The sequence below is a fragment of the Mesoplodon bidens genome (genome assembly GCF_964165515.1).
Source record: "Mesoplodon bidens genome assembly, chromosome: 7".
NCBI classification, from domain to species: Eukaryota; Metazoa; Chordata; class Mammalia; order Artiodactyla; family Ziphiidae; genus Mesoplodon; species Mesoplodon bidens.
The window spans coordinates 61,339,224-61,359,128 of NC_138164.1; the positions used below are offsets into that span (position 1 = coordinate 61,339,224).

At 54.4% G+C, this 19,905-nt stretch overlaps 1 protein-coding gene across 3 annotated transcripts in view; it reads right to left on the reverse strand.

Moving 5' to 3' along the window:
* Window positions 1–3,527: 3,527 nt before the first annotated feature.
* CHRDL2 (chordin like 2) overlaps window positions 3,528–19,905 on the reverse strand; it is a gene marked incomplete at both ends in the record, with an annotated part of 31,320 nt that continues 14,942 nt past the window's right edge. The window contains 9 exons of one of the 3 annotated variants that reach the window (XM_081239964.1): window positions 3,528–3,618; window positions 4,351–4,443; window positions 7,948–8,002; window positions 8,854–9,027; window positions 10,381–10,575; window positions 11,517–11,685; window positions 13,531–13,586; window positions 15,288–15,381; window positions 17,633–17,775. In XM_081239964.1, the coding sequence (XP_081096090.1) occupies window positions 3,528–3,618; window positions 4,351–4,443; window positions 7,948–8,002; window positions 8,854–9,027; window positions 10,381–10,575; window positions 11,517–11,685; window positions 13,531–13,586; window positions 15,288–15,381; window positions 17,633–17,775 (1,070 nt within the window). The remainder of the gene's footprint in view (window positions 3,619–4,350; window positions 4,444–7,947; window positions 8,003–8,853; window positions 9,028–10,380; window positions 10,576–11,516; window positions 11,686–13,530; window positions 13,587–15,287; window positions 15,382–17,632; window positions 17,776–19,905) is intronic. The other 2 variants (XM_081239966.1, XM_081239965.1) reach the window with 2 other exon arrangements.

Consider the following 19,905-nt stretch of genomic DNA (forward strand, 5'->3'; position numbering starts at 1 on the left):
GACCTGGCCCCTCCAGTGCTCTGGGCTCCATCGGGGTGCAGAATCCCAGACCTCAGCTGGAATCTAAGCCTTCCATTTACTAATGTGTGATCTTAATTAGGTCACTTCCTCTCCCTGAGCCTTAGTTTCCTCAGCTCCATAATGTGGTTGACATGCCCCACCTCACTGGGTTGTTCTGGGGATTAGACGAGACAACTGGACTTAACCGTGCCTGTGGGAGGGGATGTCCCTACTTCATCCAGAGCCCAGCCTGGCCACCAAGATAGTGGATCCCACAGGACTTCCTGCTGCAGTCTCAGGGAGCCCCATCAGGGATAGAGCTGGGCAGCCCCAGGAGACCACCGCATCCCTCTCCCCCGTCCCACTCATGGGGAGACCAGCCAGGGTTATGCAGCGAGTTTAGTGGCTGGGGAAGAATGGATTTTAACTTGTCCCTAAATCTTCCCTTCCTCCATCCTCACTCCTATTTCTTCTACTTTTCCCTCTCCTGTGAGGTCTCCTCATCAGCAAGACTTGCTTACATCTCTCCCGCCTGAAAAACCCCCTTCTTCCATCTCACGTTCACTGCCAGCCACTGCCCTGCCTCTCTCCTCTCCTTTACCACCCAAGTTCTTCAAAGGCTTGTCTGTTCCCTCACCTCCCAGACACCGCCTCAGCCCTCCACAACCTGCTCCTGCCTCCCAGCTCGCCTCACAGTGTCCATGGCCACGGCCACCAGAAGCTCCCTTTCCAGGTTTCACCGACTGGACTCTCAGCCGTGCACTCTCCTGGCTTCTCTCTCGCCTCCATGCAGTTCCTTTGCTGATGCCCCGGGGCTCTGTCCTAACGACCCTTCTCTTTTCACTCTACAGGCCAATGTCTCCCATCTCCTGGCGTTAGTTACCACCTGCAGGCCAACAGCTCCCAAATCCCTGTCTCTGGCCCAGCCTCCTCTCCAGACCATAATATACCCAAAGGGCTGGGGTTCTCTCCTGAGACTCAGCTCAGCTGAAACTCCTGGGTTGTCCCCTCAGTCACCACGTGAGGCACCAGCTGCACCCGGACTCCCCTGTCTTCCTCAGCTCTGCCTTCTCTCCCATCCCCGTCGCCTCTCTCCTGCCCAGGCGTTGTCATCCCTTCCATGGATCCCACAGCAGCCCCCTACCTGGTCTCCGCCTCTCTCCTCCACACCGTGCTTCACCCAGCAGGCAGGGCCAGCTTTCTAAACCACAAATCTGACCAAAGCACTGAAACCCTTCCAGGGCTCTCTGCTGCCCTCAGGATGATGCCAGAGCTTCTCGGCTGGGCATTCAGCCTCACCTCCCTCTGCTCTTGGCCTCACATTTTATTCTCCAGCAACAGTGAGCTGTTTGTGGTTCTCCTTGTAAGATGCTGTTTTTCATCTTCCATGAAGCTGTCTCTTCCTGTACCACTGTGCCACCCGCCTCTCCCTGCCTCTACCTTTTCCTCTAACTCCTGTTCATCCCTCAGAGCTAGCTGAAGTGTCCTCCACCTGGGCAGGGGCTGTGGTCCCCACAGTCCTGCTGTCACAGCCCTTGTACTCGTGGTGTTGTGAGGCCTCATCTCCTGCTCAAGATTTTGGCTCCCTAGGGACAGGCAGGAGGCCGTATTTGTTCCTTACACTGGGTCAGTCATCTAGCACAAGGCCTAGGCTGGTGTAGATCAGAAAGTGTTTTATGAATGAATACAGGGAAGGAGAAGACAACTACAGTGATGTAGAGCCCTGGGAGAACTGCTTAGAGATTCCCAAGGCAAGCCTTATGTTGACACACTCAGAAAAGTCTGGACCAAAGTCCGGAGGTGCTGATGGACTGAACATGCTCCCATGGTGGGAAAGATCTGGGGTGAACATCACAGGCTTCGGATAAGTCCATCAGAGAAACCAGGAAGGCAGTTGGCCTGCAACACCAGGAAAAGTATACAGGGAAGTCATTCCTGTCCTGAGGCCCGGGGGATGCCTCTGATTACAGAGCCTTGCCTTCAACCCCATTCTCCAGCCGAGGGGAGGGGCCCCTGTGCAGGAGCAGGGGTGGGGGTGGCGTGGCAGGAAAAGCCCCACTGAGCAGGAGACATCTGAGCTAGGTTGAAGGATGACCAGTTCATGGTGTGAACGGCTGGCTCCTATGCTTTAAATTCAGGAGGCTCAGAAGCCATGCCTGGACTTCCAAGTTAACCCCACGTGGTGAGCAAACAAGGCCAGAATGGCGAGTCTTCTCCAGGAGGGCCAGGCAGAGGCTGTGAGGAGCTGGATGTCCTTTGACTCAGAGGATGAGGGGGAGGTTCCAGCCATGTTCCTCAAACCCCAGACTCTCAAACCAGGCCCCCTGGGAGCTGGCAGAGGGAGTTCGGGGAGGGCGATACCCATCCCTGCTCAGTAAGGGCAGCATTGGGAGGCTGCTTAGACGACTTCCCAGACCTCAGACGCCCAGGTACAAGACCAGGGCTCGGAGCAGAGCCCTCTAAGTGGCTGCAGGTGGCAGAATCCAACCAAAAGGCCACTTGACACTGTCTCTCCACGGCTTCCAGTCAGGCTTGGGGTGGGAGTGGGCCTGGCCGTGGGATGAGAGCACAGGTCTAGGAGTCAGTAGGTCTGAATTCTGGTTCTGGCTTCACCACTCATCACTGTGAGGCTTTGGGGAAGACAGTGGCCGATCCTGAACCTCTGTTTTCTCCTCTCTGAAATGGGGGTAATTCCTATACTAGTTCACCTTAAGTAGAATCACGGGCATTAAAACATCTTTAAAATGGCAAGGAATTGTACACGCGGGCAGGATAAATTACTGATGTTGTCTTTAATTGTAACTGTTAGGCTTTCTTCCCAGACTGTGGTGCCAGGGTTGGCAATCTGACTGCCAAGTCTTGGAAATCCTCTGAGGTGAGAATGTTTGGGTTTATAACATTGGTCACGGTGGAACGGGGACGAGTGCTAGCTTGGAGCAAGAGACGGGGCCTCCACTTCCAAATCTGCTACCACCCTGCTCTGTGGCTTCAGGCAAGTTACTGCTCCTCCCTAAACTCAGCATCCTCGTTGTAAAGGGTAGCTGACAATTGTAAGGATCCCTGGAATATCTGCTGGGAAAGCATTTTGAGGCTCCATGCACCCCGCTCTGCTGGCTAACTCCACTCAGTCCCCCTTCCTAGGCTCACTGCCAAAGAGCTATGGGAGGGGGATGGCCCACAAAAGCAGGAGGCGCTGTGGTTGGGGGCTGGGCACAGAAGCAGCACAGAGCAGGGGAGAGGCCACGATGGCAGACAGGGGTCTGGGTCAGAAGGCTGGGGGAACTAGCCCTGGCTCTCATAACAACTCACCGTGAGGACACGGGCCAGTCTCTGCCCCTTCTGCCTCTCAGTTTCCAGCCCTGTGAAATGGGGATAACCACAGTTCTCACAGTGACTGCCTGCCTGCAGTCACTGTGAGAACACGTGGAGACTGGATATGGACTCAGCAGGCAGGGTTGAGGGGTAATGCAACTTCTTATTTATTAATATATAACAACAAAAATAATAAAGCTCACATCTGCAACTGTTCAGGTCTTTGTTATAAGGTCTTGGTCACTTTGTCTGGACTGGCCGTGACCTTCAGCTCCGGGGTCTGGGCTAGGAAGACGTTCCAGTGACCTGCATGGAGAAAAGAGGAAGAGTCGCGTGTGTGTGTAGGGGTGTGTGCTGTATGTGTATGTGCAGGGGTGTGTGTGTGTGGTGTGTGCGTGCGCATGCATGTGCACAACAGAGACAGGGTGACTGGGGTGGGGCAAACTTAGGACAAAGAGGACTGTGTAGCCTGGGTTTGGAGCCCACAGGGAGGAGGGAGGTGGGGACCCCATCACACCCCAAATCCCAGAGGGTTCTGACACATGACCCCGCCTTCAAACAACCAACATGTGTGGGCCGGGCTGGTATCCCGACTCTTGTTGGTGACCCTCCCATCTGTGACTTCCTCTCCCCCACCTGAAGACCCACCTGGGTCCATCTTCCTCGGGGGAGTGTAGAGCAACTTAAGGGCATCAGAAGGAACGTGGTTAGAAGGTTTCAGTGGGAAAGGTTCCAGTGGAGAGACACTAAGCAGCACCAGGACTTAGGGGCTCAGAGCCCCACCTCTGACAGCCCTGTCTCCCTCACCCCCAAGACCAAATCCAGCTGGCTCTGCTTTACCTTCCCGCTCCCAAGCTCCCGGGCGTCTGAGTTGGGAAATCTCTGGCCCAGACGCCCACTGGATTCCTGTGCCGGGAACTGACGTCTGTGGCTGACAGCCGCCCTCCTCCCGGCACCAGCAGCCTGGAACTCCCCAGCAGGCCCCAGCTTCTAGCCCGGCTCTCTTCCCAGGCCCCAGTCCTCAGCCCAGGGTCCCACCTTTGTGGGTGCCAGTGAGCAACCGGAAGTTCTGTGCCTCTTTCTGGAAGTCTTGCTTCCTGACTTTCTTGATCTGAATCAAGTGGAAGATTCCTGAGGGCAGAGACAAGGGCATGAGCAGGAAAGGCAGGGTGTGTGGTCAGTGAAACAGGGTGACTTAGACCTGGGACAGACCCCGTCACCTCCCTCCCCTCCCCCTTTCTGACCAGACACCAAATCCTGTGGACTAAATTCCCTAAATATTTTGAATCTGCTCTCCCATCCCCACTGTCACCCTTCCCATTCAGGCCCCGTCATGCCTTGCCTGGGTCACTGCACTAGACTTCTGACCCCTTTAACCCCACCTCTACTCTATGATCCTGGCTGTGGTCATTGGAAAATATGCATGTTACCCCGTCATTCCCCTTCCATGACCCTCTGCTCCTGTCACCGTCACCTTCCTGCTCTCACATCACTCACCTGTCCACAGTGCAGAGAGGGGGACGGCAGGAGGGAGGGAGGAAAGAAGGAAGGAAAGCTGCCGGGCCTGTAGGGCCTGGTCAAGCTTTTTTCTGGACATAGAACGTATGATAAAAATCAATGGGTGATTTGCCTCAGACACCCAAGCACTACAGACAGGTGTCAGGGTTGTAGTCTCCCTTTCAGCTCAAGGCTCAGTTTACCCCATCCCTCTGAGTGGCCTTGCCTGTGCTCCAGTCCTAATCAGCTACTGGAGGTCCCTGAGGGGGCCAAGCCTTTACATACGCCAACCCCCTCTGCTGAAACACCTTCTCCTATTGCCACAGGTGGAACCCCTACTCATCCTCCCAGCCTCACCTGGGAAGCCTTCCTCGATTCTCCCTCTTCTCCCAAGTAGTTATAATTTCCTCCTTGGGTTACCCACAGCTCTTGGCTTCTGTTTGTGACTGTTCCTATGTCTAATGTGCTATCATTGTGTCTGCTCTTGCCTCCCTTATCAGACTGGGAACTCGGGGAGGGGGTTCCTCTTGGGTTCCCTGCACCTGGCCCACATTAGGCATGCTGAATGAATGAATGAATGAATCCATGGATGGATGGATGGATGGATGGATAAGCAAATATACGTGTACCCTGTGTAGGCCAGGCCCTGAGGGGGAATGAGGTACTAGCTGTATCTCCTGATGTTTGTTTTGCACCCCCTGGGCAGCACAGGCACCACACATGGCGCTGAGGCCCTGAGCACATGGGCTCTGATGTTACCACCGGGGTCTGTGGCCAGAAAGAACAGATGTGACTGCAAGGCCTCTGCTAGGCCGGCACCGCCCTCAAGAAAACCAAGAACCGGCCTTGCTTATGGGAATCCAAGTGGGATCCCACCGAGGGGGAGAGACAGCACGGGCCCTGGGACTGCGCTCCAGGAAGCTGGGAATGCCCAGCACTGTCTTCAGGACCCCCGGTCCACATGCCAAGGACCAGAATATGGGAGAGGCTTGCTCCAAAGGCCCAGGCCACATCACAAGCATGAGATGGGGACAGGTCCGGGTGCTCCAGTCCTCTCACTGCACAAACCCCCGAACACAACTTGGAGCGGTAATGGGGCTGAGGGCAGGTCCCCACGCTGTTGCCTATAAAGCATGATTGAAAGGTCTGAGATCTTGGGCCTGGAATCAAGAGCTTGCCTGAGGGTCATGGTTGTGCCTCTTGCTCTTTGAAGGGCGTGCCAGGCCTGAGAGTGGCTGGGCTGTGTGTGTCCCGGGCAGAGGTGGCAGTGGTGGGCGAGTTGCGAGAGATAGGACAGGCTTAGCTTAGTGTGAAGAACCCTGTCTGGGTACAGCCATGCCCAGAAGGGCAAGTGAACCACCTGTCTGGAGGTGGGGAGGGGGTGTGTGCAGTCAGGGGCTAGAGACCATCAGGGAGGCTGCAGGGGGACTTCCTTCCTGGGGTCGGGGGAGGAATGGAGACCCCTGAGGTCCCTTCTACTCTGAAATTCTAGACTCTAAAAAGCCCTTTAACCCTACGCCAACTCTCTGCTCAGACTCTGGGCCTGGGGCTGGTCCCACTGTGGTGTGGCCTCAGCCCAGCTTTCAGCATCCACCTGCTCACTTTGTGTCCAGGCCAATTGCCCTCTTGCTCTCCTGGCCCCCAAGGCCTGCTGTTTCCACTTGTCTGGGTGAGGAAACAGGAAAGGTTTCCCACTGACGATCAGACCTTGGGAGAGTTTGTTTTGACTTTCACAGTCTGGGACAGGGAGGTAACAGACAGGGAGGCTGATGGGGCATTTCAGGCACCCAGAGGCTCAGGAGATAGTGGGGCGGGGGTGGGGGAAGGTTTGCTGGTGACAGGATGGCAGGGCCTGGCATTGTGAAGTGGAAGAGTCCTCCCCACCTTTTTCCTTTTTGCTGGGCCGCCTGGTAATGAGATTTTGCCTTGAGCTATCATGCCTCCTTCTCTGCCATCCTGGGCCTTCCTTAGGCCCTTCCCTAAAAGCATAAGGTCACCTTTGTGGAGGCGGCACTGGGGACAGTAAGACCTGGGTTTGAATCTTTGCTTTACTGTTTAAACTGTGTGGTTTTGAGCAAGTCATTTTACCTCTCAGACTCAGTTTTCTTATCTGCAAAATGGGGCATTAATACATACCCTTCAGCTTTCTTATATGTGGGTGAATTGAAGCACATTATATATAGTACCTGCAAAATACCAATCACAGAGCACCAGGCATGTAAACATGGGCCCTGGCACCAGAGTTTGAGGCTGTCACTGTCAGCCTGCCTGTAGTGTGCCCCTCTTGCCTTTCTAAATCCTGTCCAGCTCAGGCCCATCCTCCACAAAGCCTTCCCTGACCAGCTCAACTCCCAGGGAGCTCCTCCTGCACCCAGGGCACAGAGCCATGGGGTCCTGAGGACAGAGCCTGGGCCTGTTACTCTCTGTGGTCACAGAGGGGTGGGAGGAGGCCCATCGTAAACATGCAGCCCCACCTGTCCAGGGAAAGATGGAATCTCAAGGCTCAAAACAATCATGAAGGTCATTGAACTTACTCCTCAGCCAGTGGCCAGATCCCCACCCAGCCCTTGCTTGCACACTTGCGTGAATGGAACTTGCTTCCTCCCTTCCACTGCAGGAAGGCTTTACTGTTGAGAAGGTGCTTCCTCTCATAAACTGAAACCTACCTCTCTGCAATTCTAACCAACTGATGAGGCGGGATAAGAAGGAGGCTGACATTTTTAGCACTTACTATAGGTCAGGGGTGGTACCTATATTCTTTCATTTAATCCTCCAAAACCCCTTCTCCCCCATTAACAGAAGAGAAATCTGAGGCCCAGAGAGGTCAAGTGATTGCCCAAGGCCACACAGCTAAGAAATGGCAGAGCCGGGATTCAAACCCAGGTCTGTGTGATTCCAAAGCCCCTGCTTGTTGTTCTGACCCTTGTGGTCACTGAGAACACAACTGCTCCCTCTGCCTGGGGCAGTCCTTCAGAGCCATGAAGCCAGCGGTCCTGTCCCCCTGAGTCTTCTCTTCTCCAGGCTGAACAGCTCCGCTTTCTTCGTCCATTCCTCCTACGACAGGGGGCAGTGTAGAGCAGGGAAAGAGCCGCATCTGACGTCACAAGACCTGGGCTCTAGCTCCCGTCCTCCACTTACTGGCTGTGTGGCCTTGGGCCAGGTACTTCACCTCTCTGAGCCTCAGTTTCCTCATCTGTAAAATGGGGATAATAATACCTAACTCTCAGGATCGTTGAGGATCAAATGAGATAATGAACATGAAAGCACTTTGTAAACTCCAAACTGCTTCACACATTGGTTGTTATTATCATTGTCATCATTCTTATATTATTATCATCCCCTCTTTCACCCCCCCCCCATCTCCCCCACCTCCCCACTGCCAGCCAAACACATCAATAAATTGACCTTAGAGCTAATTCCCACTTAAAGGTTTTAATTTGCTTTACTCTATCCAGGGCATTTATGGTTTACAAGAAGAGCCCCAGAACTGAACTCTCGGCAATTCCCTTATCAATGAAAACTCTTGACCTTCAGTTGGTGATAGGAGCAGCCTGCGGAACAGGGTGAGTTTCTACAGAATGAGAAACATATTCTGATGTCGACTTACCTTGGAGGGATAGAATCCACCTTATAGAAAAGGCTGAATGAGACTAGCCTTGAGGATTTGAGGATGCTGTGAGGGCCCTCCTGCCTGAAAAGATCTCTCCTCCCAGTCTGCTGAAATTCTACCAATAGACAGCTCTTTGTTTTATCAGGGTATAGGCATTGCTCCGTCCTGGCTCCTCACGAAGTGTAAAAACCCCTTTCCCCCAGGAGAGGGAGCACTTCAAGGCCCTGGCATTTCAGAGTGGGTGAGCTTATCAGAATTGTCAGATAGAATCAGTCTCCCTCCGTCTCGGAATCTGGGGCTCAAAGCTGGAAGGTGGCCCAAGGCAGGTCTTCCTGGGCCAGAGGCACTTGATCAACAAAACTCCCTTACCACCCTTGTTGGGTCTGGAGCAAAGGAAGGGGGACAGGCCAGAGTGGGAGTGGGCCACTGCTCACCTTTTACCAGCTTCCAGAGGTAGATCTCCACCTGTTCAGAAGCCTCACGCTCGAGGGCCAAGCGACGCAGGTTGTCCGGGCTTGGGGATACTGACGTGTGGACAAGGACCCGGCCCGGCGCCTTTGGACACTTGGTGGCACTGATCTCACTGTGGCCAGGGTCTGCCTTGTCCTCTGGGAGAGACAAGGAGCTCGTGAACACCGTCTCCCCACCCCTGGTAGCCCAGGAAGAGGGGCCACTGGTCTGACATCCCCCTCAGGGTCAATAGGGTCCTTGGGAAAGTTCTGGTGCCCCTGGGAAGAGAAGGAGGTCTCTGGGGAAGAGAGAAGGGGCCTCTCCCCCATTCACCTCCCATTGATTAGCATGTCAGGAAACTTCTCACCCTTCAGGGCCCAGCTCACCTTCCACCTCTTCCAGGCAGCCCACCTGGAACAGCTCAGCACACCATTTCCTCCCACCCATAGCTTGTAAAACCCTTCTTGCTTATGCCTCTCCCTCAGGCCCTTAATCCCACACTGCCTTGCGTTGCCTTGTAATTGTTTCACTTGGGTATGTTTTCTCTCTAAAATAAATCCACAAGGTGAAAGGCAGGAATCGTGTTCTCCAAGTCTTTTGAGTCACTCATACCACCCAGCACAGGCTCACACTGAACACACGTAGAATGAAAGGTTTGGGAGGCATTGAGGTGACAATGGCAGTAATGATGATGATGAGTGTGATACGGGACAGGTTCTAGAAGGAGTTCCAGTTCCAGCTCCACTGCTCTTTTGCTGTGTGACTTAGGAAGTTCCCTTCCCTTCTCTGGGTCTCAGTTGTCCCATATGTTGATGAGGATTGAAGGAAGACAGCAGTGGTCAAGAGCATTGTCTTTGTGGGAATTCCCTGGAGGTCCAGTGGTTAGGACTCGGTGCTTTCACTGCTGTGGGCCCGGGATCCGATCCCTGGTCAGGGGGAACTAAGATCCGGCAAGCCGCGCTGCGCGGCCAAAATAAATAAATAAGTAAATAAAAAGAGGGCATTGTCTTTGAAATAAGACAGACAAGGTTCATATCCCAGCTCTGTTACTTACAGCTCTGGGACCTGGGACAAGGTATTTATCTTCTCATTCTGTAAAATGGAGATAAAGATGCCTGCCTTATCCATTTTGGTGAGGATTACATGAATTCAGCCAAAATACCTACCCGGCACATGATAAGTGCTCAATAATGTTGGCCATTCCTCTTAAAAGTCCTAATAGCCTAAGATTTTATGATTTCACAGAATCCAGGACATTATTTGATTCTATGTATGCCTGAAAGTCTCTGAATCTGTAACAGTAGATGGTTCCGTAAGTCTAATATTTTTGAGTTGGGCATTTTTCACTGCTGTGCTTCTAACATTCTGTGCATGTAATAACCCCTACATCCCCTGGCTCTGAGTCCATGCCCCATCCATGTCAGAGATGTTCCAAGTGTCTGTGCTCTGGGGAGAGAGACCCATGGCTCACTCTGGCCAGTGCCCTCCCTGCCCCCAGGCTCTCTTTGTACCTGGACAAATCTTGCAGCACTTCCCAGCCACTTTCTTGGGCTGACGGCAGGGGTACTCAGTGGGGCAGGTCAACCGCTGGCAGTCCTGGCGGCCATCCTGACAGGTGCACAGGATGCAGGGCAGGGGTCCAAAGGAGCGGAAGGCTGGGTGCCACACCTCCCCATGGGAGTACGTCTTCCCGCCATGCACACAGGCTGGGAGGGCAGGAAGGGAGGAGGGTCAGTGCCTTGGACTCGGGTCGGAGTAAAATAACGGCTGGGAGCAGGTCCTTGGGGCGCCCCTGCTCCACCAGTCTGGCCCAGCCACACTGCCTGCAAAGTGGAGGCCAGGGAGTAAACCAGTCCTCTGTCCCTGACATCCCCCATCTCAGCGCTCAGGGCCGAGATGGGCCAGTAAGTTCTTGCCGAAGATGGAGAGTCCCCCGCTGCTCTTCACAGGCACCTCCAGTGGGGCATGGGCAGGGGTACCCTGACAGTAGGAGACCTGCGATCAAGTGCTGTCACTGCCTGGCCATGTGAGCTCTGTCAGGTCCCTTCTCCTGTCTCAGCCTCAGTGTCCCATCTGTACAGAGAGGGGCTGGATGGATGCCTCTGCAGCCCCTCCCGCTCCACCAATCAGGCTGCCCTGCAGTGAGGCCTCTTTCCTCCCCCTCTGCTGCCACAATTGCCCCCTTAGCCTCCTTCCCGGATCCATCCCAACCATCCTCCTGCAGCCCAGGTCTGCTTCCTCCTTCCTTCATCAAAAACTTGCCCTCACCACTTCCTTATCTTATAATAATTAATGTACATGTCTGTCTCCCCTGCTAGTCTATGAGCTCCTGGAGGACAGGGGCCATTTTCATCTCTCTGTTCTGTGTCCCTCAATTCCCAGCAAAGACATGGCAGATGCTAAAAAAAATATTGTTGTATGGCCCGTAGTCCTGGTTCCGGGACTGGTTCTGTCTCTAACTCAATACTCTGAACCTCAGTGTCCTCATCTGTCAAATGGGGGTTTAGACCCGACGTTCTAGGGGTCTGCAAGATCATGGCCAAGTTGAGATTGGGGAACCGCTCGGTGGAGGTGCAGGGATGGGAAGGGGGAGCAGTCAGGGCCCCCCTTTCCCACCTCAGGGGACGGCAGAGGCTCCAGTTCCCACCTTTCTTATGTTTCTCCTTCAGAACAATCTTGACTGTTGTGCTGCCTGCCTCCTTCGGTCGGAAGTGGCGAGGGAGGAAGCCCAGGGGGGCGCTGGGGCCAGTGGGGCTTGGGGTGCTCAGGTCTCTCTTTCTCCCACCGTCCCCTGAACACGGATCCTGGGAATGTCTCTGCAAAGGGCAGGAAGGATGCAGATCACCGACAGGCCACTGCCAGTTCAGGAGCAGCCAGACAGAGGCTGTGGTGAGAGGCCTGAGGATGGCTTTAGTGACTGAGCCTGATGGCCCAGGGAAGACAGGGCATAGGCTCTGGGTAGAAAGAAGATCTGGATGGGCTCGAAGATGTTCCCAGGCAATGTGCCTTTGAAAACTCTCAGAGGATAGTGGTTTGGAAATCCAGCCTCCACTGAGGCCTTCTCAGGCTGGCAGAGCCAGAGCCTTGGGGCTGAGATGGGCAAGGGTGCTGAGGTCTTGATTTGGGAGACATAAGTGATCAGGGACCTGGAGAACTTAATATGTAAGAAATGGAAGGTGAGAATGTAGTGAGGGTGAGAATCAGGAAATTCTTCTTTGTCCAAGAAGATTTAGGTGATGGGACAGGGATGGGCCTCTGAAGATCCCACCAGGCCCCGGAATCCCACAGGCAGGAGGGCTGAGAGCAGGCCCTGTCTGGAGATGATGGATCTTGGGAGCCTCCTTTCCTGAGTCCCTGGAATCCAACATCCCTAGACCCCACCCCTCCAGATCAGGTCTTGGGAGGGCTGGCAGTGAGAACAAAGGGGGTGTGTGTGAAAGCAGCCTAACAGGGCAGGGGGTCCCCAGTCCAGAGATTGGGGGTTGGGAGCTCCAGGCCGTGGGAGAGGAGCAAGTGGGCTGGGGGCAAGGGGCAGAGCTTACCACCCCATCACTGACCCTGAGTCACTCACATGCCTTCTTCTACAGCCCCTTTCTGACTGTACAGTCTCTGAGTCAGTCCTCTGATGGCTGGACAGAGCCCACAAGAGCTCCTAGAGTGGAAACTGTGTCCCAGGCCCCAGCACAGGCCCAGGCACACAGGAGGCACCCAGGAAACGCTTGTCAAGTAGAATAGAGGCAGAAAGGAATTGAAGAGCCCAGCCCCCTAATTGGTGACTTGCCCATGGCATCCAGCAAGTCAGTAAGTAGCTGCTCGGGGCCTGGAACTAAGTCTGGTGGGTTTCACTTAGCTGCCTCCTGGGGAGAGGATGGGGAAGAAGGGGGATGACATGGTCAGGTCCTGTGGCCCAGCACCCGCTAGACAAAGCCCAGCCTGGGAAGTGGGGGTGAGCTGGCAGGGGAGAAGGGAGAGCTCATTCGTTCAGACCCGCAGGGAGCCTCTGGGAAGGGGAACCCCCCCCCCCTTCGAGTCCCCCAGGGTCCAGGTGACTCAGGATGAAAGAGCAGGTGGAGCTATTCACATCATAGACATAGCACAGGTGCAGACAGGGACGTGAGTCAGTGTGCGGGCCCATTCTCCCACCTCTTTGCTCTCTGACCAGAGAGCGCTGGGCAGGTTAGCTCATCTTAACTCTAGACCAAGATCGAGAGGGGTCAAGATGGAGCCAGCAACAGTGAGGTAGCCCCAGACAAAGAACTGGTACCTCAAGAGCTAGATGGCGAAGGCTGGCCCAAGTCAGAGGCCACTCCCCTGGGGGACATGCTGCCCAGAGGTGGCCTGAATAAGGACAGACACAGGCTGTGGACGGAACAGCGTCAGAATTTTCCAGGAGGGAAATTGGGAAGCTTGGGGCCTGCTCCTGCCCTGTGTGATGTTTTTTCCCAGACCCCTCCTGACTCACCAGCCCACGGTGGGAGCCAGGATGGAAGTCTAAGGAGAGGGCCTGGAACCTGGTGGCGGCTAATGGAGCTGACCCAGGGGACAAATGAGAAATGAGGACAACAACTGGTATTGCCTGCTCCAGAGCAAGGAGATCTAGGCCCTGGATACCAGCGCCCTCCCCTCCTCTCCCCACCCTGTCCCTAAAGCTGTGCACTCACCACCCCACGGTGTGACTGCGTGGCATCCTCTTCAGCTGATTTCTCACTTGACCCATCTGGAAACCCAAAGGGAGTCGGGTCAGCCTCTGCTTCCTCAGCCTTGGGGACAGAGCCCTGCAGGCCACCACCTCTAGGCTCTGCCCCTCCAAGGCCTGTTGCCACTTCTGCAGCCCCCCACACCAGTAGGTCCCTTTGCCCCAGTGGGGACTTATTCCTACTTCTCATTACAGCGTCGCCTCACCCTTGGGTTGATGAAGTCCCTACAACTGGGCCACTGCCTCAGTTTCCCCACACTGGCCTCTTGGTCACTTAAGACTGAACCACCTGGCTGGGCCAGAGCATCTTGTTCAGTGTCGTCACGGATGGCCCAAGGGCTCTGAATCCCAGCCTGCTTAGCTGCAGTCCCCTGGGCAGCCTCTCTGTCCAGCCTCGCATGAAGTCACCAGGCTTCGTCTACACTATACCCTCCCGTGGTTGCCCTCTAGCCCCTCTGCCCCTCCAACTGGAACAGCCTAGGACTCCTCTATCCCCTACATCCTGGGGCACCAGCACACAAAACCCTCTGGAGTCCTGCAGCTTCCTAGATCCCTGAGTGGGATTCTCTCCCCTTCACCCCTGCCTCACATACAGAGTGTCTACCACTGAGCATTCTGGGTTCAAAGATCCAGAACGTTGGAATCAGCCTGTGCATTAGAAATCACCAAGGCCAACTTCTCAGTGCACACACAGCACAGCTGAGGCCCAGAGAGGGGAAGGAATCTGCAGGAATTAGCTGGAAGAACCAGGACTAAACTGGGATCACCTGGCTCCTGGTCCGGTGCCCTTCCACAGTGCCAACATCTGGGGAAACGTTCTATAGTGGAGCACTCCCCTCCTCAAGTCCTGCCCACAGGGGACAGTCCAGACACCTGTGCACTTCATTCTGCCCAAGCTGCTTGCCCCGCACTTGTCAGTGTGTTGCCTCTCTCTGTGCTATATAGAGATGCTACCTGGATTCTGCTTGACACGGGTGCCCTGAGCTCCAGTGAGCCCAGGCCTGTGCTCAGCTCTGCCATGAGGAAGACAGGAAGAGACATGGTCACTGCCTGTACAGACCCCTCTCTTGTGCCTCTTCTGATCCTCTTGGCCTCATTTGATAGCAGGGATTTTGTCCCCTCACTGCAGGCACTGCAGCGACACCCCCTTCACATGGGCTCCAGCCAACTTCCCTCAGACTCAACCTACCAGCAGGTGCCCTCGTGCCACACCTCCTCCATGTCTCTGCCCCCACTTCTTACCCTGTCCCACTCCCACCTCCCGCTCCCAGGACAGCCTAGCACAACCGGGGAGTGTGAGGGAATCACCCCGCCTTGGGGTGAATCTTTGACCAGTGAGAGTTGGTGGCTGGTGGGCAAATTCCTCCTCCTCCTCTATCACCTCCAGGCTTTTCTGAGGAGCAGAAGGCCACTTAGAGCAATAGGTCACACTTGATATCAAGCAAAGGCCAGCTCCCCAACACATTCCTGTGTTGTTTTTCCCTCCCTCCCTGCTTCACTCTCCCTTCCCCTCCTTCCTGCTCCCTGAGATTGCAATAAAAAATAATGCACATCAGCCTCTGACACAGGCTTAGCTTTCTAGAGGCTGCAGCTAAGCCACCGCCCTGAGGAAAGAATGGTTTGCTACATGCTTGGTGTCCCCTGAGGTTCCCCCCTAACAGTCCATGCCTAGGTTCCTGCGGTGGGATGGGCGGGCACTGCCAGATCTAGGGACAGACTCACCTTTGCAGGCCTGGCAGCAGGAGGCAGGCAGCAGGAGGGGTGCAGGGCAGCCCGGTTCTGGGCAGGTCATGAGGCCGCAGTAGATCTGGCCCTCCTGACAGACAGGGCAAACAGGAGCTGGGAGATGAGCTGTGATGAGGACCAGCCTTGGGGCTGGGAGAGCCCCTGCCCTGGGGGCAAATGGCCTTGAGGTCCCCTCTGAGGTGGGGAGGGAGGGAGCAGCAAAGTGTCCTGGGCAAGGCCCAGCCATCTCAGAGGAGGGGTCCCTGTACCCCTCCCACTCTTACTCCAGGCCCTGAGGTAACAGTTACCCTTCAGCTTCTAAAGTGTTTTTGTCCCCAGTCTCTCCCTCTAGGCTATCACAGTAACCCAATGAGGTGAGATTCTCCCATCCTACAGATGGGGAGGGACTGCGGAGGGCCCTGGACCCGCTGACGTCAGAGACACAACTGGGCAGAATGGACTAGAATCCAGTCTTCAGGCTTTTCCTACTGCTATCAGTGTCCTTTTCCCCTGGCCTAGAACAGGGAGCCCAGCATAGAGGAGGGGATGAGTGCATGACTACTTGGGCTCATCTTGCTCTTACTGAAACTCGAGGTTTCCCAAACTTCAGGACCCAGCCTGCAAAGGCAAGACTGCAGGAGAAAGGGCCTTCTGGGAGTCAGAGGCCAGATGACCTTAGGTGAGTCACTTCTCTTCTCTGGGCCTCAGTTTCCTCCTCTGTGAAATGGGGGCATTCCCATCTGGGTTGTGAAATCAAATGAGGGAATGGTTATGAAAACCCTTGTTAAACTGCGAGGCACAATGTGTACCTGGGAGGAAGTGATATTACCTGGAGTCCTTTCCCTATTCCTTTTCCAGTGAGTCTCAGAAGTAAGGATTCTGATCCTTCAAACCAGTCCCATATAAACAGGGATCAGAAGGAAGAAGGGGAGACCCAAGTATCCAGGGAGAGGAGACAAGGGGTCACAAGAATGCTCTCACCACCCCACCACCATCAGTTCTGTCTCTTCCCACAGCCCCTCCTAATCTAGGTGCTCATCCCTTCACAGGAAGCCACACAATGCAGGTAAAGGAATGTGGGTTTGGAATTATGTGGCCCTGGGTCTGAATTCCGAGTCTGCCACTTAACTAGCTGTGTGACCTTAGGCAAATCGCTTAACTTCTCTGAGCCTCAGTATTCTTATCTAAAAAATATGAATAGTGATATCCCCCTCATAGGGCCACTGGGATGCTGTATATAAACATAAGGCATTTCCTTGTAGGTACAGTGTACTAGTTCACTGCAAGAGGCCCCAGGCCCTGCAAAAATAACCATTCTCTCAGTTGATTTCTAAGTGGTCACTCTTGTTATTATAAGTTGTTTGCTCTGCAGCACAGATACCCTAAAATTCAGATTCTCGGAGGGATGAGATCCTCTCACTGAAAAGATGGGAGGCAGGCCCGAGAGAGGTGAGTCTCTCAAGGTCACTCAGGGAACCATGGCAGAGCTGGAGCTGAAACATGGGTCTCGGTCTCTTATCCTCTCATCACCACTGAATCAGACTATTATCTTAAATGGAGAGGAGCTTGGAGATCACCTGGTCAGCCTCCCTTACACACTCAGAGGAACTGAGGCCCAGAGAAGTTCGATGGTCAGGTAGTAGGGAAATCAGGGGGGCAGGGGTTTCTCCCACCAAAGCACAGATGCGCTAAACCCAAGGATGAGGGTGACATGGCAAAGGCCACCTGCAAACATGCAGCAGGGCCAGGCCTAGAACCCCCCCTGAGGAGGAGGGGAAAACTTTCCAGCTCAGGCCCTGCTTGGCTTCAGTTTCTGTCCCCTGATAACACTGCTGGTTCAGCCCTGCCTGTCCCTAGGCCCAACTCCGACCACAGCAGGGGAGTTTAAGCAGCTTCAGATTAAATTGCATTTACTGCAAGCAGTCTGGCTCTGGCTCTGTGCCCCAGGATTGATAACTGGTCATTTACTCATTCACTCATTCACTCACTCATTCATTCAACAATCATTACAGACATCTGTGTGCCAGGCCCTGAGCTGGGCCTAGTGGAGGATATAGAAATGAGTTGAATATATCCCCTCCCCTCAAGGAGTGCAGAGTCTACTGGGGGACACAGTAATGGCAAACATCAGTGAAGGGTGACCAGGCAGCTTAGGAGGGTGCGGAAGCCCAGAGAAAGGCAGGACATTCCAAGTCCCAGATGTTCCCTTCCCCCTGAGCCCATTCACTTTCACTGTCCTTTGACTGGGAGGAACAATTCCCCCCAACCCACCCCGGTCCACACCACTGTGCTCTGCAGGCCCAGACCACTGGCCTGTGCTAAAGGGAAGTAGCAGGTCTTACTGTACAGCTGCAGAGGACACACTGGTTGGGCAGGCGGGAAGGGAGCAGCTCGTGGGCACTGAAGATCTCTCCATGTTGGTACGTGGTCCCGTTGTGCTGGCAGGACCTTGGCGGGGCCCGGAGCCCAGAGGGGGTGTGAGGTTCTGCAGGTGGGAAGGGGAAGGAGGAAGGAGAAAATGGTCAAAGAGCTTCGCCAGAACTAACTGGGGCACTTTTCTGAAATTTTTGTATCCTATCCCTTGCTATCATTTAAACCAAGATCTGGCCTCAGCCTTCCCAGCCAGACCTCCTACCAGTGAACAAAGAGGTCCCCGGGACACCTGTGTCTGACTATGTCACTCCCTCCCATAGCCTTTGAGCCCCTCAGTTTCAGAGGTGGCGCTGATCGGAGCAAGAAGGCAAGGCCAGATGCTTCAGGTACACTGAGCCCCACTCAGTGGGGACCTGTGTGAGTTCATTCAACATTCGATAAGCATCCGTGGGGCACCTCCCAGCGCCAGGCCCTGTTCTAGGTGCTGGGGATACAGTAGTGGACAAGACAAGGCCCCACATGGAGTTTCATCCTAGTGGAGTCAGCTGGTATGATGTGGACTGTGCTTGTGTAAGCTTGGTGTCAGCTCCTGCCATTCCCTGGCCACCAGAGCCCCCTCCCCATCACCTACCAATTAGCCGGCCCTCACCCTGATGGGTAGAGGGTAAGCCTCCTGTCCAGGGGGAACCTGGTCATTCTTTTTTTTTTTTTTTTTTTTTTTTTTTAAACATCTTTATTGGAGTATAATTGCTTTACGATGGTGTGTTAGCTTCTGCTTTATAACAAAGTGAATCAGCTCTACATATACATATATCCCCATATCTCCTCCCTCTTGCGTCTCCCTCCCACCCTCCCTATCCCACCCCTCTAGGTGGTCACAACCTGCTCATTCTTTCAAGACATATTTACTAAGCACTTTCTCTGCACCAGGCGCCGTGCTACACATTGGGAATGGAGTGCGAATAAGACCCGGCCCCTCCCATCAGGAAACTGACAGTCTCACTGGGTAGAGACAGGCCTCAAGCAGTGACACTGGTGTGTTGTGGGCTAGGGCAGTGGAAGCACAGAAGTTGTGGCAGCACAGAGGAGGTGCCCCTAACTCAGCCGGGGAGGGTGGTCAGGGAAGGCTTCCTGAAGGGGCTTATGGCTGAGCTGAGTCTTGAGGAACATGCAGACCAGGCAGGGAAAGGGGCAAGGCTGGGAAAGAGAGAGGGAGGGAGGAGCCTGTGACAAAGAAGGGGTCTGGGCCAAGGCACGGTCCGCAAGGCGTGGTCAGGAGTCCCGGGGTCAGCCTCAGCCGGGGAGGAGGCGTGATGCCCCCTCACTGGGCAGGATGAAGCACAAAGCCTCTGCTCCCCTAGGGAACCCAGAATCAGGAAACTATGACCCAAGTTGGAGTCATGGTCAGATCCCTACTGGGGTCCCACTTGGAAAAGGAGCCCCTCTATACAGGTCCCCATACAGGTCCCCAGCTCCCCAGGAGAGCCATGATTCCAGAGTCTCGAGCTGAGGCTACAATCTGGAGCCTCCCTCCCTTCATCATCTTCTTTTTTTTTTTTCTCACCCAACTGAACTTTTTTCTTTTAACATCTTTATTGGAGTATAATTGCTTTACAATGTTGTGTTAGTTCCTGCTGTACAACAAAGTGAATCAGCTATATGCATCACCTTAATGCTACTAAGCGTGGATGCTCCTCTCATCGTGTCCCTGCCTTCTGAGTTGGCCTCCCCACTGGCTGCTCCTCATTTGCCACTTGGTTCTGTCAGTTTCTTCTCAGACCACCTCTCCTCTCCTCTCTCTTACCTCTGCTTCCTAGAATCCGAGTCTTAGAGGCTCCCAGAAGATTCTTAAAATCATGGACATTTAGCATCATGGCACACAGCATCCCTAAACTCCAGCCCTGGGAGGAATCTCACAGTACGTGTACTCCAAGTCCTTCGGCCAGTCCCAGCCCCTGGTGGTAATCCTGGGGTGACCCTGCAGGGCCTCCCAGCCCCAGCTCACTCACTTGCACTTACACAAGGCACATCCACTCACTCAGGCTCTGGCCAGCCCAAGAGCGATAGGAGACCATGTGTGTCGTCAACAGGCCAAGCATGTGCCCATTTTCCTTCAGCTATTTTCCACATTCTGTCTTCCTGCCAAACACAGCTACTTATGTACGAGAAGTTTGTGGCTACCCCAGCCCTCCTTGGGGATCCATGGAGGATGTCTTCCCCTGAGCACCTTGGTGTCTCAACA